The sequence below is a fragment of the Purpureocillium takamizusanense genome, chromosome 3 (genome assembly GCF_022605165.1).
Source record: "Purpureocillium takamizusanense chromosome 3, complete sequence".
NCBI lineage: Eukaryota > Fungi > Ascomycota > Sordariomycetes > Hypocreales > Ophiocordycipitaceae > Purpureocillium > Purpureocillium takamizusanense.
The window spans coordinates 1,255,282-1,280,073 of NC_063070.1; the positions used below are offsets into that span (position 1 = coordinate 1,255,282).

General features: G+C 65.7%; 9 protein-coding genes across 9 annotated transcripts; 5 read left to right on the forward strand and 4 right to left on the reverse strand.

Moving 5' to 3' along the window:
- Nucleotides 1-1,135: 1,135 nt before the first annotated feature.
- JDV02_003929 (uncharacterized protein) lies at nucleotides 1,136-2,731 on the reverse strand (the record flags this gene model as incomplete). The annotated part of the gene is made up of 1 exon (XM_047985101.1): nucleotides 1,136-2,731. The coding sequence occupies one exon, from the start codon at nucleotides 2,729-2,731 to the stop codon at nucleotides 1,136-1,138; it is 1,596 nt and encodes a 531-aa protein (XP_047841078.1).
- Nucleotides 2,732-3,280: 549 nt separating this feature from the next.
- Nucleotides 3,281-3,628, reverse strand: JDV02_003930 (uncharacterized protein; the record flags this gene model as incomplete). The annotated part of the gene is made up of 1 exon (XM_047985102.1): nucleotides 3,281-3,628. The coding sequence occupies one exon, from the start codon at nucleotides 3,626-3,628 to the stop codon at nucleotides 3,281-3,283; it is 348 nt and encodes a 115-aa protein (XP_047841079.1).
- Nucleotides 3,629-4,696: 1,068 nt separating this feature from the next.
- Nucleotides 4,697-6,691, forward strand: JDV02_003931 (Salicylate 1-monooxygenase; the record flags this gene model as incomplete). The annotated part of the gene is made up of 1 exon (XM_047985103.1): nucleotides 4,697-6,691. Exon 1 carries the CDS (start codon nucleotides 5,351-5,353, stop codon nucleotides 6,689-6,691), a length of 1,341 nt encoding a protein of 446 aa, XP_047841080.1. The 5' UTR covers nucleotides 4,697-5,350.
- On the reverse strand, nucleotides 4,988-9,477 carry JDV02_003932 (uncharacterized protein). Its single transcript, XM_047985104.1, has one exon. It carries the CDS (start codon nucleotides 8,834-8,836, stop codon nucleotides 6,764-6,766), a length of 2,073 nt encoding a protein of 690 aa, XP_047841081.1. The 5' UTR covers nucleotides 8,837-9,477; the 3' UTR covers nucleotides 4,988-6,763.
- Nucleotides 9,478-11,838: 2,361 nt separating this feature from the next.
- On the forward strand, nucleotides 11,839-12,369 carry JDV02_003933 (uncharacterized protein; the record flags this gene model as incomplete). The annotated part of the gene is made up of 1 exon (XM_047985105.1): nucleotides 11,839-12,369. One exon carries the CDS (start codon nucleotides 11,839-11,841, stop codon nucleotides 12,367-12,369), a length of 531 nt encoding a protein of 176 aa, XP_047841082.1.
- A 722-nt stretch (nucleotides 12,370-13,091) lies between these two features.
- Nucleotides 13,092-14,662, reverse strand: JDV02_003934 (uncharacterized protein). Its single transcript, XM_047985106.1, has 2 exons — nucleotides 14,345-14,662; nucleotides 13,092-14,254 (listed from the first exon to the last, which is right to left on the reverse strand). Exon 2 carries the CDS (start codon nucleotides 14,167-14,169, stop codon nucleotides 13,114-13,116), a length of 1,056 nt encoding a protein of 351 aa, XP_047841083.1. The 5' UTR covers nucleotides 14,170-14,254; nucleotides 14,345-14,662; the 3' UTR covers nucleotides 13,092-13,113.
- Nucleotides 14,663-15,594: 932 nt separating this feature from the next.
- JDV02_003935 (uncharacterized protein) lies at nucleotides 15,595-16,728 on the forward strand (the record flags this gene model as incomplete). The annotated part of the gene is made up of 1 exon (XM_047985107.1): nucleotides 15,595-16,728. The coding sequence occupies one exon, from the start codon at nucleotides 15,595-15,597 to the stop codon at nucleotides 16,726-16,728; it is 1,134 nt and encodes a 377-aa protein (XP_047841084.1).
- Nucleotides 16,729-17,504: 776 nt separating this feature from the next.
- JDV02_003936 (uncharacterized protein) lies at nucleotides 17,505-19,416 on the forward strand (the record flags this gene model as incomplete). The annotated part of the gene is made up of 4 exons (XM_047985108.1): nucleotides 17,505-17,768; nucleotides 17,850-18,246; nucleotides 18,385-18,928; nucleotides 19,032-19,416. The coding sequence occupies 4 exons, from the start codon at nucleotides 17,505-17,507 to the stop codon at nucleotides 19,414-19,416; spliced, it is 1,590 nt and encodes a 529-aa protein (XP_047841085.1).
- Nucleotides 19,417-20,076: 660 nt separating this feature from the next.
- On the forward strand, nucleotides 20,077-22,897 carry JDV02_003937 (uncharacterized protein). The gene is made up of 4 exons (XM_047985109.1): nucleotides 20,077-20,118; nucleotides 20,334-20,556; nucleotides 20,629-21,721; nucleotides 21,791-22,897. The coding sequence occupies exons 3-4, from the start codon at nucleotides 21,361-21,363 to the stop codon at nucleotides 22,849-22,851; spliced, it is 1,422 nt and encodes a 473-aa protein (XP_047841086.1). The 5' UTR covers nucleotides 20,077-20,118; nucleotides 20,334-20,556; nucleotides 20,629-21,360; the 3' UTR covers nucleotides 22,852-22,897.
- The last annotated feature ends 1,895 nt before the right edge of the window (nucleotides 22,898-24,792 follow it).

The following is a 24,792-nucleotide window of genomic DNA, read 5'->3' on the forward strand; positions in this document are numbered from 1 at the left end:
GCGACCGCCTCGATGCGACGAGCGCTTGCGTCGGAACCGCGCATCGCCTCCATGCCTCGGCCGAGTCCCGCGGACCGGATCTGAGACGACAGACGGGGCCTGCCTGCATGCCTGAACTGGCTGGCCGGCCGGCAGTGGCCCCGCTGTCGATCGCGCACATAGACCGCCTCTGGAACGACGGCATGCCCTGCAAAAGATCACTGGGCATGAGGTATCTACAGTGGGTGTAGCATCGCATCATAGGTGACCGCGGAGGTATTTGTTCGGACGGCAGCCCGCTTGGCTCGTTGATGGCGCGCTGGCGGATCGCAAACGTCGGCGTTGTCGGTGCGCCAAGACAGACGCCCAGCGCGCGCAAAAGAAAGCGCTGGCAAGTCTACCTATGTCGGACGGCAGGCCCGCTCTGTTCCCGTGCAGCGCGGCGGTTCGTCCAACGGGGCGCCAGCGTGCTCCGTCGCAAAGCATCGCCGCCACCATCCACTACCCCCGACGTAGCCAACGTACTATGCATTTCATTTTAATGTTTAACATCTATCTTTGTGGCCCGGCGGCTCTAGTGCCTACGGCCATCCACACTCTTCCCGGTCATTGATTCCACCTGAGCCCACTACGTACAGTACCCTGATCCCTCCCTGCCAAGCAAGCGAGGCCGCTCTGGCCAGGGTCTTCTTGTCTGGGCACGTCCGTGTAAGTCTGCGGGGATGATCGCCCGGCCACCCCTCTGAAAGAGGGCGCACAGCGCCGTGCAGGAGGCGACGCAACGGACATGGCATTGTCGAGTGCTAAGCAGCATTGGCTTGTCAGTCCTCTCCGACGCCATTTGTGATGTCATTGCGGTGTCTGCGTGCGTGGTCGACTTGTCGGGGTCTGAGACTGACGGACGTCGTCCGTTGTGCGACAATACGGTACGTTCCCCCACGTTTAGTGCGGGTGGGAAGCCTCCAACGACGTGATGCCTATTGCCAACGACGTGATATCATGTGGGCGCACAATGGGTCGCCTGGCAGGCGATTTGCTCACTTGCAGTCTGCAGCTCGACAGGCACGCTTACATGTACAATCCTATGTGGTCTCGAGTACACGCTACACTCCCCGGCGTGCCCTGCAGCACCAGCAACAGCAGTAGATTCGCTCACTCAGTACACGTAATAAAACGCCGGGCTCGCCCTGTCCGTCTGGTTCTGGTTCTGGCTCTGGTCCACGGCGTCGAGCCCCCCGCCGCCGGCAGCGGTCCGCTTGTTGCGCCAGCCGTAGAGCAGGCGCAGCAGGACGGCGACGACAATGGAGCCGCCGCAGACGGCAAAGACGGTGATCTTGGCGGGCAGGTAGCCGGGGGCGTCGGCGGCGCGAAAGGTCTGGGGCCCGATGATGTTGGCGACGGAAAAGGAGACGGCGACGGCGGCGTTGGTGGTGACCTTTTTGGTGTAGCCGCGGGTGTTGGCGCCGACGAGGGCGTAGACGAGGGCGAGGGGCGCGACGGCAAAGTTGATGAGGTAGATGCCGGCGAGGGCGCCGGCCTGGGAGCGCTCGGCGTAAAAGGAGATGAGCCCGGCGCCGACCATGGTCGGGACCAGCAGCAGGCACATGGCCAGCCAGCGGGGCAGGTCGTAGAGGATGGCAAAGGTGCCGAGCAGGGTGGCGAGCACCGAGACGACGCCCGACGGCATGTTGAGCAGGGCGGCCACGTCGGGCGGGTAGCCGAAGCCGCGGATGAGCGTCGCGGAAAAGGTGGTGATGATGCCCGAGGGGATGACGATGAGGACCGTGGCCAGGCACAGCAGCCACACCTGCACGTCGCGCAGCGCCTCGACGATGCCCGACGCGACAAACACCTTGGGCCCGTTGCCGTCGCCATCGCCGCCGCCGTGGTCGCGCGCCAGCGCCTCCTCGTGCAGCGCCTTGTCCGCGTCGGCGAGGAAGCGCGCCGCCCGCACGCCCGACGGCATGCGCAGCAGCACCGCGACGCCGACGAGCAGGTTGAAGACACCCACGGCGAGGAACATGACGCGCCAGCCCTCGAGCGTCGAGGACGACGAGGCATGCCGCCTGCTGCCCGTCTGCGCCGCCCACGAGATGAAGCCGCCCACGACCTGCCCGACGCCCAGCCCGCAGTACCACACGCCGGTGCGCGGCGTCGCCTGCCGGCGCGTGTACCACTGCGACGTGATCATGATGAGGGCGGGCGTGATGACGGCCTCGAACATGCCCAGCAGGGTGCGCACGGCCGCCGCCCCGGGGAAGCTCTGCGTCGCCGCGGTGCAGCAGATGGTGACGCCCCAGAGCACCACGTTGACGCCCAGCACCCGGGCCACGGGGAACCGCTGGATCAGGAACCCCTGCGGCAGCTCGGCCACGGCGTAGCCGATGAAGAAGGCCGTCGCCATCCACGAGAAGTCGTCGCCCCGGAAGTGCAGGCTCTCCGACATGCCCATGATGTTGGCGTAGTTGACGAGCACCTTGTCGAGGAACTGCAAGAAGTAGCACAGGAACATGAGCGGCATGATGGCCCAGTCAATCTTGCGCCGGATCGCGCGCAGCCGCGCCTCTCTGTCTTGGTGTCTCTGGACATCATCGCCGCCGCCGCCGTCGTCGTGGCTGGCGCTGCCGTTGCTGCTGTCCTTGCGCGTGCCGCCGATGGCACCCAACGCGCCCGTCGTCGTCGTCGTCGTCGACGCCACTACCACGTGGCCGTCGTCTTGGTTGCTCTTTTCCAACATGGTGTCCGAGGGCATCGGTCCTCGAGGCCGGGTTTGGGCACGCTGGCTACTTGGCCGGAGCGTCTGCGCCGGCGCAAACGTCTCAAGTTCTCAGGGTGACGCGCTCAACGACAGAGCGTCGTCTTCATCTATCGAGGTGGAGGAAGGCCGGGCAGACAAATGGACGCGTGGTGCCAAGGTACAAATAGTCGAGGGGCGCCCGCCCTGAGAAGATGCTACAAGGTCTCCGAAGCGGCTGCCAGGATGCCGTTGCTGTTGCGCATATGCACTCAGAGCGTCGTCTGGCTCCCAACGACAGATATATGTGTCGTCGCCAGGTTCCCTGCCAACCGCAGCCAAGAGCCAGCAGTCTCAGGAGTTGTAGTCCCGACGACGGCTAGCGCCTCACCGTTGCGCCGTACTGCCTCAGTCATCGGCAAAAAGAGGCGTCTGGTTTGCGAGCGGCGATGACAAGCCTGCCTGCTAGTCGATTTAGCCACCCGGTACGTGACGCTTCCCCCCAACATTCATCACCCCGTATGAGCGTCGCACAGCACGAGCACTCACGCTCGACGGACCGCACGGTTATTGTCTCTCTGGCGCCGCAGCTGCCTCTGCCGCACAACCGGCATCCATGTCCAGGGAAGTCCCCCGTATCGTGCCCGGGGTGGACGTACCGACGTATCTGGGGAAACGGTCCGCGGGCGGAGCCTCCGCGCCGATATCTGGGGGAAGCTGGAGCTTGAGCTTGAGCTCGACGGCACTGGAGCCAGGGTTCGTCTGGTGCACCAGACAAGACACTCGCCGCTGCGGAGGTGTCAAGGGAGGGTGTCGCCGCCGGGCCAACGATAGGGGGCGCGTCGCAACGCCGTCCAACGCTTCTGCCGTGGAGCCCTCTCGGTCCGCGCCGGCGCCACCGTCACGCTGCGCCATCTCGAGACGCGAGGCACGCAAGCACGCATCGCCCGGATAGACCGCCCGGATGGTATTCGTCGCTGTCTTTGCTTGTCGACTCCCCATGCGCGCCTGTCCCCAACCAGGCCATCGCACGAAGCTCAGCGACGACTCCACGATCCGCGCGGGCCGGGGGGCCGTCGCGAATGGAAGAATGGAATCGGATGCAGCCCGCGGACGGCAGATAGGTGCAGTATTCGGGGCAGCAGCAGTCGGACGGGCTCCTCGTGGCGGCCACGCCGCGTGGCAGCCTGCTTCTCCGCGATCGAGCGGCTGCCCGTGTTGATGTGGGTTGGTTTGTTTGACACGCGCAGCCAGCCGTCCCCGCGTTTCGGGGGCCTGGATCGACGGCAGGCGGTGCACTGAATTCACTGTGCGCCGCCCGCCGTGTAAGTCAGCCCGGCGCAGCACTCCAGCGTCCCGCCCGCGCATCTCCAGGCCTCCCGTCCTCACGCATCGTTCGTTCCAGAGGGTGCAGCACCACCAGCTCAAGCAGAGCAGGGCAGAGGACGTCGGGCTCCCTGCCCTCACCACGCTGGAATCGCCCTGGAGCGAACCTTGACGGGCGGCCGTGACACTTTACGCCCAAACTGCATTCATTCGCTTCCCAATGTGCCCCTCGTCGTGCAACATGCATGCGTGCGTGCGTATGTCTTGCCGTCCCATCCATCCGAATCGTCGTCGGTCGGCGGTGATAATGTCGCCGTCGCAAATCACGGCACTCGCTTGTTGGGCGTCCAGCAACCCGGTTCGGTTCCCGACAGCCGCCGCCGCGCGCCGCGGATCCCAGCCGGACGGTTCGCAACCACCACCACCCACCTGCATGGTGAGCGATCAACATGCGACAGTGCTGCTTCCAGGGCTGAGTGACCCCGCGGGCGGCCAGCTGTCGTCATACTCGCTCTGACACGCCGTACCGCTCCGATGCTGGAAACCTGAACCCTATCTATACGTTAGTACGAAGCATATTCAGTACGTACATCATCAACGTGCAGCGCTGCCATGTGCCTTTTCCCTCTCTTCGTCCCGTCCCCCTCGCCGCCTCCACTTCAAACTCGCAGCCCATCTATCTGCCCCTCCTCCACCTGGCACCACCCCCATCCCATCCCATCCCGTGAGCTTATTACCCGCCCAGCCCAGCCATCCCATCATCCGGCCGGCTTACACCGCACTACAGTATACGTGCCATATCTTGGCCCCGCGCCTCCTCTCCTACCCCCCCTCCGCGGTCCTTTTCCTAAGCGACGAAGCGCGCGCTCCCCATATCTAAGTTCCTCCACGACAGTCTCCCCCCCGCACGATCAGGAATCTAGTCCCCTTACCCCCGAAACGCCAGCACCCCCATCGACTTGGAGAATCCCGGGCGCCTCGCAACCCCGCGCGAAAAGGCAAGGCATAGGCATAGGACCAACGGCATCACCCCCCAACGAGCCGTGGGCGCATACCTACGCCTCCTCCGTGTTAGCGGGCTGGTCCTCCGCCACTGCCCTTCCTGCCGCCGCTTACAGTCAGTCGACGGCGTCGGCTGTTGGTCCTGGGATCCGCCGCCGACGCTCTCGGCGGAGCCATCGCATCGCATCGCATCGCAGCAGACGGGAGTAGCGCATCACAGCCAGGCACGCAGGCACGCAGCACCGCAGGCATCAAACGATCCGACGTCGAGATGAAATAAAAGTCTCTTCTTTTGACCCGTTCCGCCCAATGCCCCCCAAGACGCATAAGAAGAGAGAACCCGCGCTCGATCGCTGCAACAAGGAGACAGAGACAAAGATATACCCCCATACCACAACACACCGCACCATGCCTGGCATCGTCGACCCCCAGGCCCCCCTGGACATGGCCGTCGTCGGCTCTGGCCTGGGCGGCCTCTCCGCCGCCATCGCCCTCCGCCGCGCCGGCCACCGCGTCACCATCTACGAGCGCTACGACTTTGGCGGCGAGGTCGGCGCCTCGCTGTCGTGCGCCTCCAACGGCTCCCGCTTCCTCGAGGAATGGGGCGTCGACGTCGCCAAGGCCAGGCCCGTCGTCCTGCGCGACCTCATCCGCCACGAGTGGTCCACCGGCGACGTCTTCGGCGTCTACCCCCTGGGCGACTACCGCGAGCGCTTCGGCACCGACTACAACAACTTCCACCGCATCGACCTCCACCAGCACCTCAAGCGCGTCGCCACGTCGGACGAGGGCGGCGGCGTCCCCGCCACCCTCAAGGTCTGGCACAAGGCCACCGGCCTGGACCCCGCCGAGGGCCGCATCTCGTTTGAAAACGGCGCCGAGGCGACGCACGACGTCGTCGTCTGCGCCGACGGCATCCGCAGCCAGATGCGCGAGCGGCTCGGCGTCGTGCCCAACGTCTCGCGCTCCACGTCGTGCTGCTACCGGTGCATCATCAGCGCCGACAAGCTGCGCGAGCTGGGCCTGCAGGAGTTTTGCGAGCGCAGCGCCATCGAGTTTTGGGGCGGCGACGGCATCGACAAGATCGTCATGAGCGCCTGCTCGGACCACGACGTCGTCAGCTGCTACTGCTTCTACCCGGCGGACAAAAACGACATCCGCGAGGACGGGTGGAGCATTTCGACCACGGGCGAGACCCTCGCCAGCACGTTCCCGGGGCTCGACGAGCGCCTCAAGACGCTCTTCCGCAACGCCGAGGACATCAAGATGTGGCGGCTGTACAACCACGACCCGTACCCGTACTGGGTCAAGGGCCGGTGCTGCCTGCTGGGCGACGCCGCGCACCCCATGATGCCCGACCAGTCCCAGGGCGCGTGCATGGCCATCGAGGACGCCGGCGCCCTGGGCATCCTCTTCTCGCCGCGGTACGCGGCCCTGTCGGTGGCGCAGAGGCTGCGCCTGTACGAGGAGGAGCGCAAGCCGCGCGCGACCCGCCTGCAGGAGAGCAGCAGGCGCGCGCGGACGGACCTGACGGAGCGCATCGGCTGGAGCAGCGCCAACGACCGGCCGGGCAAGCTGACCATTGAGGAGGTGTGCGGCTACGACATGCACGCGCACGTCGCGGAACTCGCGAGGAAGCTGGAGGGGTAGCACGGACGGTTGGCGGCTCGAAGTGAGCATTGCAAGATACCACACCACGTTTGTCTTCAGGTACCACCGTGTTCAGAATACCACGAGGCCGTTCATCTCATAGTAGCGGATGCGCGCCCAGTTGACAATGGCGCCCGTGCCCTCGACCTGGTCGCGCTTGGTCCAGACGCGCTCGACCAGGTCCCTCGCGTTGTAGATGTAGCCGAAGCCGCACGTGCGCTCCATGACGAGCAGGCGGTCCTGGATGACGACGCGGTGCTCGAGCTTCCAGCATGAGCCGCCGGCCATGACGAGCGGGTAGAGCAGGCACGTCTCGAGCGGGCTGCCGTAGCGGATCTTCTGGACGCACTCGAGGATGCCGTCGACGAACTGGCCGACCTTGGGGTCGCCGAGGTCGTAGCCCTCGACGATCTGGTGCAGGCGCAGGCGGATGGCGTACTCAAAGGCCATGGTGGCGTGGAGGACGTCGTCGTTGGCGGGCGTCAGCGACCACACGGCGCGCGACATGCCGCCGTACTCGTAGGACCAGTGGTTGATGCGGCCCTCGATCTCCTTGGCGCGCTCGCGGAAGGCGGCCTCGGAGGCGCGGTCGACGCGCGTGCTCCGCAGGTCGGCCAGGGTGTTGACGCGGTCGACGAGGTGGAACAGCTCCTTGGGGATGCCGTAGACGGCCGAGTCCTCCTCGTCGGGCATGGCCGTCATGCGGTCGAGGGCGGCCGCCTCGGCCTCCTCCTCGCCGATGAGGGGCGGGCGGCAGGTGGACGTGGTGGCGGCCGAGTCGAGGAAGCGGGCCAGCCGCAGCAGGAACTTGTAGTGGCCCGTCATCATGTCGCCCTGCTGCTCGCGCAGCGTCATGAGCAGGCGCTTGGCGCCCTTGAGGTGCAGCTTCCAGCCCTCGCTGGTGCCGTCGAAGAGCTCCGTCATGCACAGCAGTAGGCTGCTCACCAGCGCGATGTCGGCGCTGGTGCGGTCCACGTCGGGCAGCAGGCGGGCGAGCGCCTGCGTGGCCTTGCTCTTGTGGAGGAGGCCGCGGTCGCCCATGCCGGGCTGCAGCTTGCGCCAGTGGTTCGCCGACAGCGCGAGGATGCAGTGCAGCACGAGGTCGTTGCTCTGCGCCATGGGCAGCAGGTAGTTGTTGTACGGGTTGGTGCTCGACGCCCGCCGCGACAGTATCGACGACACAATCGTCGAGTAGTGGTTGAGCAGGGCCTTGTCCTGGGGCGCGCTCAGCTGCGGCAGGAGCTGCGGCACGTACACGGACAGCGACGACATGGGCGTCGAGTCAAACGACTCCTCGGCCGGGCTGCCGTTGCTGACGGGCGTAAAGGCCTCGATCCAGCCGTGCGGCGACGAGTTGCCCACGTCCCACGAGACCTTGCCGCCGCCGCCGGGGGGGCTCATGTCGAGCGCCAGGCCGTTGATCATGCCGGCCGCCGTCGTCGCAACGGGCATCGGCATGGCTGCTGCTGCTGCTGCCGCCGCCGCCGCCGAGATGGCCATGCCGGGCGGCGTCTGCTCCGGCTGGCTGAAGCTCCCTTGGCTGGGATGGCTGCTGCCGTGGCTGCTCGCGTGGCTGCCGTGGCTGCTGCCGTGACTGCTGCTGTCGTAGCTCCCGTGCCGCCCGCTCGCAGGCGTAGAGACGGGGCTGGGGCTGTTTCGGATCGGCATCTCCATCAAGGGGCCGTCGGCGGCCGCAGAGGGCGGGATCGCCGCATCGATGCCGTTGTGCTGGGACGCGGCGGCCGCCGTCGTCGAGCTTGCCGAGGACGACGACGACGATGTCGATTTCGACGGGGCGGCAACGGCGGCGGCGGCGGCGGCGGCGGCGACCTTGCTTCTACTGTGCCGCTCGGGCGGCCACGCGCAATCCAGGCATAAGCGACGGCAGTCCCCGCAGCGCGGCTTGATCTCGTCGCACTTCTTCTTGCGGCGCTTGCACATGAGGCATCCTGTCTGGACGCGGCGGATGCGCGCCTTGGGCACGTCGGCGTCGTGCGGCTCGAGGCCGTCGCCGCCGGCGCCGACCGAGTTGCGCGGGCGGCACGGCAGGCTCAGGCGGACGCAGCGGGCGCAGGGCAAGCTGCCATCGCAGGCCTGCTTGATCTGGGCGCAGCGATGGCAGACGGGGCGGCTGTCGGAGCCCATTTGGCGGTGCTGCCGGGCTGGCTTGGCTGGTTCTCGTGGTGCGTGCGTGCGTGCGTGCGTGCGTGCGTGTTAAGGGCGGGCGGTCTGTCTGCTGGGGCAGCGCGGTGCTGGCGATGAGCTCGTGCACGTAGCAGATACGGGCCTGCACGTAGTTGCCGTACGTGGTCCTTGCAGATCGAGGGAATCTCGACCCTGCCCGTCGGTGGTGGCTCGTCTCGGACGACGACGGGTGGCGGCGCCGAGCGTGTTGGTCGGGTCTGTTGGTCGTCGACACGCACCTCTGATGTGCGTCGGTCCGGTCGCCGCGGCGGGGGGGGACGTGCGGCGCCGCTGCCGCTGCCGTCGGCGATCGAGGACGCAAAGCCGACTGCTGGGTAGGGTGCGGCGTGCTCGGTGGCTCGAGGGCGAAGACGCTGACTAAATGGTGTCGTCGTGTCGTGTCGTCTTGGTGTTGGTGTTGTGTCGTGGTAACGCTGCGCGCCTGCCTCCGACAATGGACGACGCTCGATGGCACAAACGAACCGGCGGCGGGAGTGAGAGTGGACGGCGGTCCCGGTGGTTTTGGGGGCCTTTCGGGGAACCGTGGAACGCTTGCTAGGCAAGGCATCACCTGTCGGCTAGGAATCTTCGGCGAAGGACAGCCCGCCAAACAGCACGCACCCGACAGCGCAGCTGGAGAAAAGGGAGAGAGGGGGGGGCTCTTGGCCCGGGGGAGTGCAGCCCAGGGGAGGGCGGGGCGTCGAGATCCCGGTAGCGGTACATGCAGGCGCGGCCAGTGGCGGGCGGCGATTGGTCGACGGTGGCGCGCCCACCCCTTCCCGACCCCCCTCGAGGCTCCAGGTATCGGAACAGGATGGCGGGCATCCATGTCGTGGCTGGAGGGAGGGAGGGATCGCGGATCGCTGGGGGTTGGGGAGGGCGTCGCCGGGCCATGGCCTGGGATGCTGGTCTATCTGGCTGGGCACCTGCGCAGCCAAGAGTCGAGGTTCGTCGGGTGCTCGAGCTCGGCCGGTCCTCCAGTCTGGGCGCGCACACGTACTTCGTACCTATCTTACGTTAGTACCTAAGTAGTACTGTATCCCGCTCCGCAGTCGTCCATGAGGCACTGTCGGATGCGTGCCCAGCAGCAAGACACCGCCGCCGCACTGACTGCCGCGCCCGAGGCGACAGGAGCTCAGCCCCCCGCCTACTGGAGCGATCGGGACTGCCCACTCGCTGCATCTCACCAGTGGACTCGGGAGGTGGGTGCAATGGGGCCCCTCCCTCCAATGTACCCGTACCTTGGCATGCGGCTTGGCCTCTCCACGTCCGCATGAGGGCAGTGGACAGCCCAGCCAGGCAAGCTTGGGTCGATGGATGGCACGAAACCTTGAAGCGTCACGTCTCTGCACGCCGGCGGCTAAACGGCCCAGCACGCACGTACGCTCGCACGACGGCAATCTGGTGCGAGCGCAGCAGTGGCCCTGCCCATCAGTATCTCCTACGGGGCAGCAACCTTGCCTTGCGCGCGCGCCCAGGTAGCACCGTGGCGCCCACGGCAGCGTGCTGTCGCGCCTCCCTGCGTGGGACGGGATTCTTGTCGCAGGGTCACGCCGCGGGGCATGGATTGCTCCGTGTCGACGACTCGTGCCTCGGGGAAGGCTGCAGGTAACGGACACACAGACGCACCCACTCACCTGGGCAGCTGCGGATGTCCGTTCGTCGACCCGGCGTCTATTCTTGGTAGGGTGGCCGCCTGTGCCCAGGTGGTGGTGCGAGCCAGAGCAGAGATTGGCCCCTGGCCAGCGGGCGGGAGGCCTGATCCCTCCCGGATGGATGGATGCATGGATGGCTGCCCTGCCCTGCCCTGCCTGGACAACGCATGGCACGGAACCCTTGACGAACAAGCTCACCACCACACCACACCGCACCGCACCGCACGGGAGGAACCTTGTCCAGTGTGCGTGTTCGTCTCGAGCAATGGATGCCAAACGCAGGCGCCAACTGCCGCTGCCATGCCACGAGATCCCACGCCCTCCATCATCGCGATCCCTCGCTACGTAGTGTCGCGACAGTTCCAGAGACGGACGAGAGACCCGGTCGGGCTGTCGAGACCACGCCCCGGCGCAGGGCCGTCGAGCCCGGGCTTCACTCTGCCAGTTTGGCGGTGCCGCAGCCACGGGCCGGGGGCTGGCTGTCCGCGTCCACGTCGAGCACTGCTGCGAGAGACGTCATGGCGTCGCTGCTCGGCATAAGAGATTAAAGAAGAAGAAGAAAAAAAGTGGCTCCGTTTCTTTCCTGTCGTCGATGAACGGCACACGCCAACAACAAGTGGCTGCAGCAAACGACAGACCACAAGCATCGGCAGCCCGCCGCCACACAAGGCGTCCGTCCGTGCGCGCCGACCACTACCCCCCTTGTACTGCCCTGCCCCGATGGAGAAATTGAGACGTGAGCGCTCGACTCGTACAGACGCAAATGGCTCGAAGCCAAATACCACACGTGGGACGCATCTGTCGACGATCGGTGCCTCACGATTCGGCTGGCACGCCGCGGCGGGAACCACGCGAGGTCGCACCGTCATCGGCCCAACGAGAGGGCTCGCGGCGGCCTGGACGGCATGACGGACGGGGACCGGGCTCGCCCCTTTGCAGCGCGCAGCGTTCAAGATCGAAGCGAACGTGCCTGCGTCTTGCGTGTTCCGCCCGTGGCCGGCTGCGCATGATGGGGGCTGGTCGCCAGTCCGCCAATTCCTCGTGCCACCTGCGCATCCTTGTCCTTGCCTGCGCCGTCCCTTGTCCGACCACGCGCGCCAGCCCGAAAGAGGCACCTCACCTAATACCAATCTGCCAACACGTCGCAGAGGCACACACACACACACACACAAACGCTAATAATATTATCCAGCCCAGCCAGGCGTGGGTGCGTGCCGTGCTGGGCGCTCGCATGAAGCACCAAGCAGCACGATTACTAACTCACCATCCATCGCCCTTGATGTTGCGTGGGCCGGGCCATCCACACGCATGCATGCATGGAGGCAACATCACCCGGTATCACGGCGAGCCCGAACGAAAGATGGCGGCAGTCGACTGGAGCGCGCGGCGCCCGCCTTGGATGATGGCGTTTGCTTGCCGCATCTGGGGGGCAGCAAAAAGCAACCGGCCGCCCGCCCCCTTGCGTGGTTCGACCCCTGGAACCACGCCCGACAAGCTCCCCTCATCATGCCATCCGTCCATGCCGTCGTCCAGCGCTCGTCTGCGCTCAAGAGGCATGATGGAGGGCGGGCACCACCCGGCAGAGACACGGCCGGCCATGTGGTTGGCCGTGTAGGCGGGTCGACGAGCATCCACCACCACCTGGCCGCGCTGCTCCACATGGTGCAGGGGGGGGGGAGGATGCATCTGCAGCGGCAACAGAAGCTGTTTGTTCGTCGACAACGGCAAGACGAGGCGTCATTGCTGGGCCCTGGTGGCGTCAAAGACACTCACACACACCGACCCAGGATGAAGGAAAACCCCGCGCGAGATCTGCTGGCGGCGCCGGTCGGGCACTGAAGGATCCAGTGGCTTGTCTGCCCGTCTATCTGCCCGCCACGGGCGCGCGTGTGCAAGCCGGAGGCGTGCCGTATTACCTGTGTCTCGCTGTGAGACGGCAAGAGGCGCGTCTGGCTGATCGCTCGCGGGCCTTGCCAGCTGGGGGCGGCCGCCGGAGCAAAGCCACGGCAGGCATGGCATGGCATGGCATGGCATGGCATGGCAACAAGGGTAGTAAACCGGAAACGTGGGTCGGCGGGGCTCGCGGACATTGTCAGGGATCGCGGGTGACGAGAGGTGACGTGAGCATCGCCTTGTCGGGGCGGCATGGACTCGATGACCGCTGGCACCGTCTGGAGCGCGAGGTTGAGCCCGTGCTCCCTCGGACGGGAGGCAAGGGCTGAGGTGAATCAGACACCCGTGTCTTGGATATGAATAACTTGATACTCGCCATGTTACGTGTGGCATGTCTGTCTGTGGTTCGTCCAACGTCGTCGGATATGAGCCTCGCTTTCGGGCTGCGTGTCATCGTCAGGGTCGCGTTCGGCTCCCACCTGGGCGCGGCCACCAGTCGTGGCAGCGGCGGAGAGGACACGACATGGAACGCGGGTGACGGGATCAGAGGTCTTTGTGACGCGTTGTTTCATTCGCAGTGTTCATTCGCAGGCGAACCCGCTTGAACATGTACAGTACAGGTCTTGCGCCTGTCCTCTTCCTCCTCCTCCCCCTCCTCCCCCCGCCCCCCCCAACCAGCCGGTCGTGTCCCTACTCCCAATGCGCCAGCCGAATCTCGCGGGCCGTCTTGTCGATAAACTCGCGCGCCTGCCACAGGTCCTTGTCCATGTGCATAAAGGGGTGCGGCACGCCGGGGAAGCGGCGCAGGGCGACCTCGACGCCGGCGGCGACGAGCAGCTGGGCGTAGCGCTCGCCCTCGTCGCGCAGGGGGTCCGCGCCGGCCGTGTAGATGACGGTGCGGGCGAGCCCGTCGAAGCGCGGCGCGCGCAGCAGGTTGGCGAACCAGCCGACCTCGTTGGCGCGCCAGGCCTCGCGCTCGGCCGGGTCGGCGGGCAGCGACGACCACTTGAGCTTGTCGAACCAGGCGAGGCGGCCCCAGTTGAGCGTCGGGGCGAACTCGTTCTCCTGCATCGAGGGGAACGGCGAGTCGGCGGCCGAGGCGTACTGGGCGAGGTCGTCGACGACGGGCGTGCCGACGGCGACGAGCCGCAGCGGGATGGGCGCGGGCCGGTGGTCGCGCGCCAGGTGCGCGAGGGCCAGGGCGATGCAGCCGCCCGCCGACACGCCGCCGAGCGAGATGCTGTCCGGGCGGACGTTGAAGCGGGCCGCGCCGTGCTCGTGGACGTGGCGCAGCGCGGCGAAGCTGTCGGTGATGCCCGCGGGGAACGGCACCTCGGGCACGAGGCGGTAGGCCACGTCGATGACCACCACGTTGGCCTTGGCGCAGATGTGCCGGCAGATGTGCGCCTCGGTGTCGAGGTCGCCGAGGCCCCAGCCGCCGCCGTGGAAGTCGAGGTGGACGGGCCAGGGCCCCGGCGAGGCGGGCTCGTAGACGCGCACGTCGAGGGTCACGCCGTCGGCCGTCTCGATGCGGTCGTCGTAGACGCGGCCGACCTCGGGCGCCGGGCCCGTGCCGTAGCTGTACAGCACCGAGTACTTGGACCGGAGGAACGCGAGGTCGATGGGCTTGAGCGGCGTGTTGGCGACGTTGTCGTTGTAGAGCTTCTCGAAGACGGGGTCCAGCTTGCCGGCCATGGACGGGTGGATGGGCTGGAGGGCCTCGTGGGCGGTGTTGGAGGAAGCCATTGCGGCCAAGGTCGCGACGTTGTCGTCGGTGGCGGGGGCGTCGGTGTCGGTGTCGGTGTCGGTGTCGTCTGGACGGTCGAGCGGGCTATGGTCTTGATGTGAGATATACCTGAATAGGACACGGCGGACTCGACGGAGCGAGGTGCGGGCACGATGGAGGAGCAACCTGACGCACTAGTCGGATCAACCAGAAGAGGCAGACGCCGGCTCGTTGTCCACAGCTCGTTGGTCGGCGAGCGTCGTTATAAGTTTCGTGGAGGATCCGTGCCGCGCTTGCGGGTGCGCCCCGTCGCGTCGAGCTCCAGAGCCACGGCACATCGGCTGCCGACCGCGTCCAGGACCTGGTGGCATCGCCGTCGTCATGCGCGGCCGCTCGAGATGGCGGGGGAGAGGCCCTCGGGGCGGGAGCCGTGGGGAAGCTCTGGGGGCCCCCGCCGTCGTCCGTCGGGCCTCCAGCGTCTGGGCACGGGCGGCTGCAGCACGGGCACGTTGGAAATTCCGCGGGGGAGCTTGGGGCGCCTGGGCTCTGGAGCTCAGGGCACTCAGGGTCCGTCCCGCCGCCTCCTCGCAGCACCCGCCAGTGGAGGGCTGCACTGCGCTGGCGACGGCGGAGCCCCATTACACGCCGTGCACGCCTGGTACTGCCGGCGCAAAGATGTCGGCAGAGGGCCCGAATGCGACGGCAGCATCAAGCCTGTGGAGGGTGCTTAGCTAACACGGATCGCTGCGTCAATGCCTTTGTTGCTGCCACCACCTCGTCCCCCCCGTCCACTCTGCCGGGCCTCCGAGGCTGCTGGGAGAATGACGCCGTTTTCGTGCAAGCCTCGCCCACAGTAACATGCAGACATGGTCACTCGATTGGCGACGACTCCACGTGTCCGGACGAGCACGGACGACTGCAACCCCGACCCGTGCCTGCGTTGGCGTGGCCGCACGACCTCCTTGGAGGCGCCGGGATGGCCAATGACCCAAGGGACAGGCGACATGCCAAGACCCGTCTTGCTGTCTCGCTACCAAATTGATGAACATCGTCGTCGCGTCGTCGCCAGCCGCAGCTCAATCGGCGGGGTGAGTACTCCGAGTTGAGAGTCGAGGTCCCCCGAGCGGGTAGCGCACCCAGCGAACCCTGATCGGCGTCCGTCACTCATAAGCCGCCAAGACAGAACAAAGACCAGCAGCTCCGCAGAGTTGCAGCAACGTCTTCAACGACCCGTCAAGCAGGAGGAACTCTTGACGTCGGCGCTGGCCCGATCCGGAAGGTCTGACGCCTGCTTATCCCCCGAGCATCAGACCAGCAACCGTACATCTCTCCGGGACCCCGACGAGGGGCATTTAAGCTTGAATCATGGTTAAAAAGGGCGGGCCGCTGTCCGTCCTGGGGGATGAAGCGGACATACCGACTGTTGTCACGCTCGGCTGCCCGTCATGAAGGCCAATCGTCTTATCGCGGCCTCGCTGCTCCCGGCGGCGGCCGTGGCGGCCACCGTCTTCGTCCCGCCCGACGGATACAAGGTCCGGTGGGAGTCGTCGGAGCTCGTCGACAAGAGCCGCGTCGATCCGTGGAACTCGACGCACGCGCGGCGCATCATGATCTCGCGCTTCACGCCCGCGCCCCGCTGCCGCAAGACGTGCCGCGTGCCCTACATGCCGGCGGCCGTGGCGGCCATCGAGGACGAAATCATCAACGCCTACCTCGGCGGCGTGGGCTGGCCCAAGAACATACTCTCCACGCTCGAGCTCGAGCTGTGCTGCGACAAGTGCGACAAGGGTGGCGCCGGCAGCGGCGGCGGCAGCGGCAGCAGCAGCAACAGGTTCCCCAGGATCCTCCTCGGGTCGGGCGTCAACACGACGCGCCTCTTCTACTCGGCGACGGCGCAGCACCTCGCCAGCAGGGGCTACGAGGTCATCGTCATGGACCACCCGTACGAGACGGACGTGGTGCAGTTCCCCAACGGCGACATCGTCTTTGGCGGGCGCGTGGGCCGCGACTTCAACGACACGGCCAACCTCGTCAAGGGCCTCGACGCGCGCACGCGGGACCTGGCCTTTGTCCTGGACCGGCTCGGCATCCGCAAGACGACGTACCTCGGCCACTCGTTTGGGGGCGCGACCGCCGCCCACGCCCTCGTGCGGGAGCCGCGCCTGGCGAGCGGCGTCAACATCGACGGCGAGTTCTGGGGGCCCGTCACGGCGACGGGCGTGCCGCGCGCCATCCTCGTCGTCGGCGCCGAGGGCCACAACGCCACCATGACGCCGGGCTGGACCGGCTTCTTCAAGGCCATGGACGCGCAGCACCCGCGCGTCTTCTCCAAGCTGCTCAACGTGCGCGACACGGTGCACAACAGCTTCTGGGACATGTCGCTCGTGGGCGACATTGCCGGGCTGCGGAACAACGAGGCGCTGCTGCCCTTTCTCGGCAAGGCGACGGGCGCGCGCGTCATGGAGGTGCTCAAGGGGTACCTGCTCGACTTTGTCGCCTTTACGCTTCTGGGCGAGGACGAGGGCCTGCTCGAGGGGCCGAGCCCGCGGTTCCCAGACGTGACATTTGAGAGGGGCTAGGGTAGATGACACAGGGCACTTGTATGAATCCTTCGTATACTGTACTTTGTACTACTTCTGCGGTCGTCGACCGAGGGTCGTTTGGCTGCGGCCCGTAGCTTTTCCACTGCCACGCAATAAAGGCCAGGCACCCCCCGTAATACGCGACGCGAGTCCCCCGACGGCATTTGCTTTCATTACCCGAATCTGCCACGGCGCGACCCCCGCATTCGTCCCTCCGCCGTGGCTGATGGACATATCCCGGCATTGCCAGCCCACGCCGCCACGCGACGGCCATGACCGCCAACCCGAACCCAAACACGAAGATGATGGATGGCCTCCCCCCACGGCGATTTGGCGCGAAGCCAGCCGGATCGAGGGCCGACGGGCGAATTTCCACCACTTGGGGCGTGTCCCGCCGGGGGAGGCTGGGTCGCGAGCGCGCCCTCCACTGACGCCCTCGGCCAGCTGGTGACACAATACGTTGATGCGACGACATCGGCGCCCTGCTTCGTACCCCAGACCCGAGGCGCAGATCGCGGGGAAGCAGACTTCCCCACCGGTCTTCTGTCCGCCGACCACCTGTCAAACCGGCCCGGAGGGCGGCCATCCATTTACTTAAGTGACGAGTGTTGATCCAGGCCGGCTGTTTACGCCGTGTGGCCTATGATTCTCCCTCGTCTCCCTTGCGCCCCGTCTCAGTACACTCGATAGTCTCCCCGAGCGGTACAGGGAATTCGAATAAAGCACAGCTTCCGACCGTCTCCCACTAGATCTCCAGCACTCGGCGATCCACCATGGCAGGCCCGCCAGAGCCTGGCCCCGCCAAGGGGTTCGACGCCGACGCCGACGCCGACGCCGACGCCGAGCATGTCGAGGTGGACGGGCATGTCAAGGGGGCCATGGTCGACGCCATCCGGCACCCCGACCCGGAGCTGTACGCCGAGGCGCTGGCCAAGTATCCCAGCGACGAGGCCATCGACCGGGCCGAGGAGAAGCGCCTGGTGCGCCGGCTCGACTGCCGCATCCTGCCACTGCTGGGCATTTGCTACTTTTTCTACGTGCGTTTCCGTCTCGCCCTTGGTTGACCTCGCATCGTCGTGCCGCCAGCATGCCCGTCGACTGACACGACACGCCTCCAGTACGTCGACAAGACGACGCTCTCGTACGCGGCCATCTTCGGCCTCAAGGACAGCCTGGGCCTGCAGGGCGAGCAGTACTCGTGGCTCTCGAGCGCCTTTTACTTTGGCTGGCTCGTCTGGGCCATCCCGTCCAACCTGCTCATGCAGCGCAGCCCGCCCGCCTACTACCTGGCCGTCAACATCTTCATGTGGGGCGCCCTGCTCATGTGCCAGGCCGCCGTGGGCAGCTTCGCCGGCCTGCTGGCCCTGCGCGTGCTGTCGGGCGCCTTCGAGGCCATTGCCGACCCGGCGTTTATGCTCATCACCTCCATGTACTACACGCGCGAGGAGCAGCCGTCGCGCATCTCGGCGTGGTATGCGTGGAACGGCATCGGCGTCGCGGGCGGCGGCCTGCTCGGTGGGTGGCCTTTTGATTATCACGAATAGCACTATGCCGTACTCTTTGATGTGCGATGTGCGGATGCTGGGTCGCGATGCAGACAGGCAGCGTCGCTACACCACCGAGAATGAAAGAAAGGCACTGACGCACCCCCAGGATACGCCATCGGGCACATCAAGGGCAGCCTCGCCTCGTGGCGCTACGAGTTCATCGTCGTCGGCGCCGTCTGCGCCTTCTGGGGCATCGTGCTCTGCCTCTTCCTGCCCAACTCGCCGCGCACCATCTGGGGCTTCTCGCGCGACGACCGGCTGCTCATGATTGCGCGCATGCGGCGCAACCAGACGGGCATCGAGCAGCGCCGCATCGACTGGGGCCAGATCCGCGAGGCCTACCTCGACTACAAGACGTGGCTGTTTACGCTGCTGGGCTTCGTCGCCAACATCCCCAACGGCGGCATCTCCAACTTCTCCACCCTCGTCATCAAGGGGCTCGGCTTCGACACCTTCGAGACGGCCCTGCTGGGCATCCCGCAGGGCGTCCTCGTCGTCATCTGGATCGGCCTCGGCGCCGTGGCCAACGCGTTCATGCCCAGCAACTGCAGGACCCTGGTGTGCGCCATGTTTATGCTGCCGACCATTGCCGGCGCGCTGGGCTTCCTGCTCGCCCCGGCCGATGCGTACGTCGGGCGGCTCATCTGCTTGTATGTGATTCCCACTGCCCCTCACCGCCGCTTGCCGCGCCACCCTCGCGTACTGGCACGTCGTCTGGTGCATCATTGTCAGGACCGCGGCTAACTTCACCAGCTACCTCACCGGATCGTACCAGGCCTCCTTCGTCATCTCCCTCTCGCTCATCACGTCCAACACGGGCGGCCAGTCCAAGAAGATGATCGTCTCGGGCATGATTTGGTTCGGCGCCTGCATCGGCAACATCGCGGGGCCCTTTTTCTACAAGGCCGACCAGGCCCCGTCGTACAAGCTGGGCATCGGGTCGCTGCTCGTGGCCAACTGCGTCGAGCTGGCCCTCTTCTTCGTCTTTCGCCTCGCCTTTATCCGCGAGAACCGCCTCAAGGAGCGCCGGCGCGAGGAGATGCGCGAGCGCGGCGAGCTGCTGGCCGACGAGCTCAACGCGACGGCCTTTCGGGACATTACCGACAAGGAGAACCCCAATTTTGTGTATGTGTACTGAGTGCGACGTTTGTAGCGAACTGGCGGATGAGTCTTGATTTGAGTCGCCGCGGCTCATGACGTGATGTGCCAATGACAGGTAGTGATCTGCTGATCTGCAATAGCTGGCCGATCCTGACTGTGGTGACACATGGCAGCTGGCGGTGTTGATGTAGACGGACGCTGAATGTGTAAGGGCCGCGGTCGCGACCACACCAGCGATAACCTGGCAAAGCACCACACAGCTCAAGTGTTGACGCCATTGCCTTTCCCGGACCCGTGTCGCATCGCGCTCATACCCCTGCCGAGGTTGTGCGCCCTCGACATTGACACGCACAAAGACAACACACTGCGTCCTCAAGCACAGTCGAGCACAGCATCGCCTGCAGCTCGACGAAAACGCGACTCGGTTTGGGACCGTTGCAAGCCTCGCTGATAAGCAGAATCATACCTTCACGACAACACGACTCGTGCGGCGGCACCCGGCATGGGCACGACACGGCACATGGCGTTTCATTGCCGGCCGCAAGCCGCAGCATCTGGTCACGGGCACCGAATTTCGGTCCCCCCCTCGCCATCATTTCCGACGTCGGGACACGTACCCGCGTTCAAAAAGTTCCCCCGACGGGCTGCTCGAGGCCACAGCCTCATCCATCCAAGCGCACTGCGCGGCCGGCCGGCCGGCCAACTTTTCTCAATTGCTGCTCCAGACGGTGGCATTGCGGTAAGCTTGACCATCGTGCCAAGAATGTCGTGCCGCGCTAGAAAGGCTACGCACAAAAGCCGCACTCACGTTTCCCCGTGTTGCCGTGTTTGGGGCCGTTCGTGGATGGATGACCCCGGCCCCCCCCCCCGGGCGGGGAACCCCAGCGTGTGTGGGACTGAGTGCCGGGGCTCAATCTGCGATTGACCTCGATAGGCTCGTCTGACTCTAGACAGGGAGCGTGAGCCGCACGACCTACCTACCTACCTAGGTAGTCTTGGTAGTCCAGTCTGTGCCGGACGCTTGTCCGAGCGTCCTCTCTCCCTTCCTCTCCCTTGTCTCTGATTTGCAAGCTTACTCTTAAGGTTGCCGGGTGGCTCCTCGCAAGTCCCGCCCAGTGCGGGGACGCCTAGCGGGAAGAGGAAGGCGTCAAGACATTGCGGACTGGCACGATACGCAGTAAGTCCTCCACGACTACGCACGTACCAATGTTTGCAACGGTCCGGTCACTGACTCCGCGGTGATGTGCAGACGACGACGGAGCACGTCAGACCGGGGCGCCGTTGGGGTTGGCACCGCGTCTTTGGCCCACGCTCTATCGCGATGCTGCGCCGCGTCGGGGACGGACGGTGCTTTGTACCAGACGGCTGGATTCAGTCCCTGGCGAAGTAGTATCCTCAGTGCCCGGCGGCGCCGACGAACTCGCTTTCCGCTTGCGAGCCGTCATCGTCACGGCGCTTTCGCCATGAACTCATCGCAGTGTTTCTTGTCACCGAGCCTTTCGGCAAGCTAGACTCGCACGGCATCACGACGGCCGCCGAGGCATCGGACTGTGTCCTCCGTGACGTAGTGTGGGAAGCAGCCGTCGAATGTCACCCTGCGAGAGCCCTCGCCATGCCTGGACTCGAGCAAACAGACACGCCGATCATGCCCTTCCTAGCCAACACCGGGATCGCTCGCCCAGGCCTCTTGTGCACCGCCCCGGCTGGGATGCGACCTTGCGGACGTGCCGGCGCTCTCCACGATGCTTATCGACCTACCCAAAGCATGCAAGCGACTCTGCTTCATGGCCTGTCCAGGTGCGCCGACTGGTGTCCTTTTGTCAACACGGCGCCGTCTGCCAAGGCCTGGCTGGCTCTGGCTTGTCGCCGACGGGTATAAAGAGGAGGCCATGGCGGGATAGACGCCGAGTGAGCTCACGAGGTGGCAGACGTTGCACCACCATCCATCCAGACAAACCTCTCCTCACGCCCGCGAGACAAGATGAAGGCCCCCGTTGCATCGCTGCTCGTTACGGCGTTGGCCGGCGCCGCCATGGCCCGGCCCGGAGGCGACGGTGGCGTCAAGGCGCCCCGGGCCAAGGCCGCCTTCGGGCCGGCCGAGCTCAAGGCGTACAACGCCCCCAACGCCGTCTCGATGGAGGTGCTCAAGCAGAAGAAGCTCGACCAGCTCGCCAAGGACGAGCAGGCGGGCGTCTTTGCCAAGGACAAGTACACGCTGCAGGGCGCCACGTCGTGCGCCGGCGGCAAGGCGGGCGAGTACTCGTGCAACAAGGTCGACCTCAAGGGCTTCCTGCGTCACCAGGACCTGCAGAGCCGTTCGCGCCGCGGCAACGACATCTGGGGTGAGCGCTTTCTGTCTTGTGCGGTAAGGGCGTCGGGGGTAGGGGAGACACGCTGACCGTGATATTCAGGCTGGACCGCCCCCAACGGCCGCGAGTTCGCCATCGTGGGCCAGGCCGACGGGACGGCGTTTGTCGAGGTGCTCAAGGACGGGAGCCTGCAGTACGTGGGCCGCCTGCCGACGCAGACGGAGGCGTCGACGTGGCGCGACATCAAGGTGATCAAGAACCACGCCTACATCGGGTCCGAGGCGCCGGACCACGGGCTGCAAATCTTCGACCTCAGCAAGCTGCTCAAGGCGGACCCCAAGAACCCGCCGAGCTACAGCACGCGCAGCGACCTGGCGGCGCACTTCAGCGGGTTCGGCAGCAGCCACAACATCGTGGCCAACGAGGAGACGGACACCATCTTCGCCGTGGGGACGGCGCGCAACGAAAAGTGCCGGGGCGGGCTGTGGATGATTGACGTGTCGAACCCGCGGCGGCCGCAGGACAACGGGTGCGTGGCGCAGGACGGCTACGTCCACGACGCGCAGTGCGTCGTCTACCGCGGCCCGCAGAGGGACTTTCAGGGCCGCGAGATCTGCTACTGCTATAATGAGGACAGCCTGACCGTGGTGGACGTGACGCGGCGCGCGCAGCCGGTGCAGCTGTCGCGCACCACGTACAACGGCGCGACCTACACGCACCAGGGGTGGCTGGCGACCAAGGACATGCGCTACCTGCTGCTCGACGACGAGCTCGACGAGGAAAAGGGCTCGGGCCCAGCCGCCGACGGCCACACGGCCACCTACATTGTCGACGCGTCGGACCTGCGCAACCCCGTCTTCACCGGCGTGTACAAGAGCCCCGTCAAGTCCATCGACCACAACCAGTACGTCATCGACGGCATCTCGTACCAGAGCAACTACGGCTCCGGCCTGCGCGTGGTCAACGTCACGTCCATTGCCGAGGACGACACGGGCGCCCAGTTCAAGGAGATTGCCTTTTTCGACGTGCGGCCCGAGGACGACGACAAGGGCGGCGAGGTGACGTTTAACGGGGCCTGGTCCGTCTATCCCTATTTCAAGAGCGGCCACGTCGTGGTGAACAGCATCGAGCGCGGGGTGTATTCTGTCAAGTTGAACCTGTAGCGCAGCGCAGCACATGAACGAACACAATGATGATGATGAGGTGGGCCTCGTATCTTGGCCACCTGCAACGATTGCCGCGCCTGCGTGTTTCGTGTTTCGTGCCGACGACGCGAGTGTCAAGCATCAACGCTTTGAGTAAACTTGCCCGCTGTCTGTTGACGGTGGCCGCGACCCAACCCTCAGCCCAGCGCGCCCAGAATTCGTGGGGCGACAAGGTGAGTACCTTATCGAGCGGAGACGCCGAAAGGGGCGGCTCTCTCCGGCCGTGGTACGTACTCCGTATACCGGTAGAGGTAGGTGCTCCAGCACAGCCATCAAGGGGCGGTGGCTTGAATTGGGACACGGGCCCGAGGCCGGGGCGGGCACATGAGCAGGGAGGGGTTGGAAGGATCTGGCCATGATGCCGTGCATCTCCTGTTCCCCGGAGTCAACCGCGCGCAATCGTGCCCTGTCAAGCAATCGTCCAATTCACCGAGGAGAGTGGCAAAACGCTGCCTGCCCGTGGTCGAGCCATCTGTCTGTGTGGGGGTCTGGACTGCACGATGCGCGACGCCGCATCAAGTCATTCCTGCGCACTTCCCTGTTTACGGGACACGAGAGTCTTCATTTGCGGGCCAGGGCGCCGCCCGCCATCCACGCCGCACGTGTGCGCTCTTGGCGCTGCAGACGAAAAGGTTGACGAAACTGGTCGTTTTTGTTGGTGCCTTGCAGACGTGAGGGGATTGCTCGCCCCCGCGACAGCCATGCCCATGCCCGCGCACGACAGCTGATGTCTTGCACGTCTCCGTCGCGGTACGCATTGATTCTGACGGCATCATCTGCCACTCTCCCACAGACACCGCCCCGGCAGTCGGACAAGGGACGGAAAGGAGAGACACGCACAGAGGCCGCCCGCCGCCGCTGACCAGGTGGCTGATTGATTGGGTCGACGAGGCCTGCGGGACAAGATGCTAATGTGCAAGGAGGGAAGGGACGCTGCGAGGTGCGAGTGGGCGGATCCGCTGATTTTCCAGAATCGTGGCTGAGCGAAAAAAGGGCCGCGTGCCTGGGGGGCCATGGGGGCCTAGCCATCCCAGGATTGGCGTTGGCATGGCTGGCCGCACGACTCGCCAGTGCAACGCGCAAATCCAGAATGACATTTTGCGCCATTAATTGGGCCATTCTGGGGAAGCGCAGATGCAGGGTCCCGTGGGCCCCCCGCCGCGCGGTCTGTTCGATGGTTTCGGCTGCAGATGGATATGTAGCCGTTGGACGGGCCGCCACGCGAGGTTCCAGGCGTTGCTGGCCAGACCTCTCTCGGCGCAGGCAAGGCAGCTTTCATTTCAATTGCAAAAGAGCATCCCGCCATCTCATCCCGTTCGCGGGTGGCACGCACGCACGCAGCGCGCTGTGCCCTTTTCCAGCATCAGCCCGCTCCTTCGCACCCCGTCCCGCGGCGCCTCTTGCTGCATCGACGTCCATGCCCTGTTTTTTCTGCGCGCCAAGCGTCGAGCGACTGCGCCCGCCCGCCGCGCAACGCGCATCCATTCGACGTACTTCGTACCTTGCGTGCCATTGCGAGCGCGTGGCGTCCTCAAAGCGGGCATACTGTGGGTTTCCAGCGTCCGCATGAGGCGCCCGTATCGTTGATCTGTCTGTCGCCCCCTTTGACAGCGGCGGATGCGACCCCACAGTGGTTCGTTTGTTGGCGCATGCTGGGATGCCCGCCCGCCCGTCTGGTGGTGGGTGGTGTGCGTGTGTGTGAGTGTGTGGCTTGACCTGCGGGTGCGCAAAGGAGATTTTCTGTTCCAGGAACCCGACGGGATTTCGTTTGTTGGCCGCCCGCCTCGGTCAAGCCCCTGAATCGTGGAGCCAGGAGGGTCGAGTCGCGGCGCACGCACCGTCGACTGGTGTACGCGTGTCGCCTTGGCCCAGTCGCACCTAGCACCCGCTTGCTGGCTG

Coding starts and splice junctions, on each gene's coding strand:
- JDV02_003932 (XM_047985104.1), bottom strand. CDS start 8,836: ATGGGCTCCGACAGCCGCCCCGTCTGCCATCGCTGCGCCCAGATCAAG.
- JDV02_003934 (XM_047985106.1), bottom strand. CDS start 14,169: ATGGCTTCCTCCAACACCGCCCACGAGGCCCTCCAGCCCATCCACCCG.
- JDV02_003937 (XM_047985109.1), top strand. CDS start 21,361: ATGAAGGCCCCCGTTGCATCGCTGCTCGTTACGGCGTTGGCCGGCGCC. Junction 21,722..21,790: donor CCGCGGCAACGACATCTGGG/GTGAGCGCTTTC, acceptor CGTGATATTCAG/GCTGGACCGCCCCCAACGGC.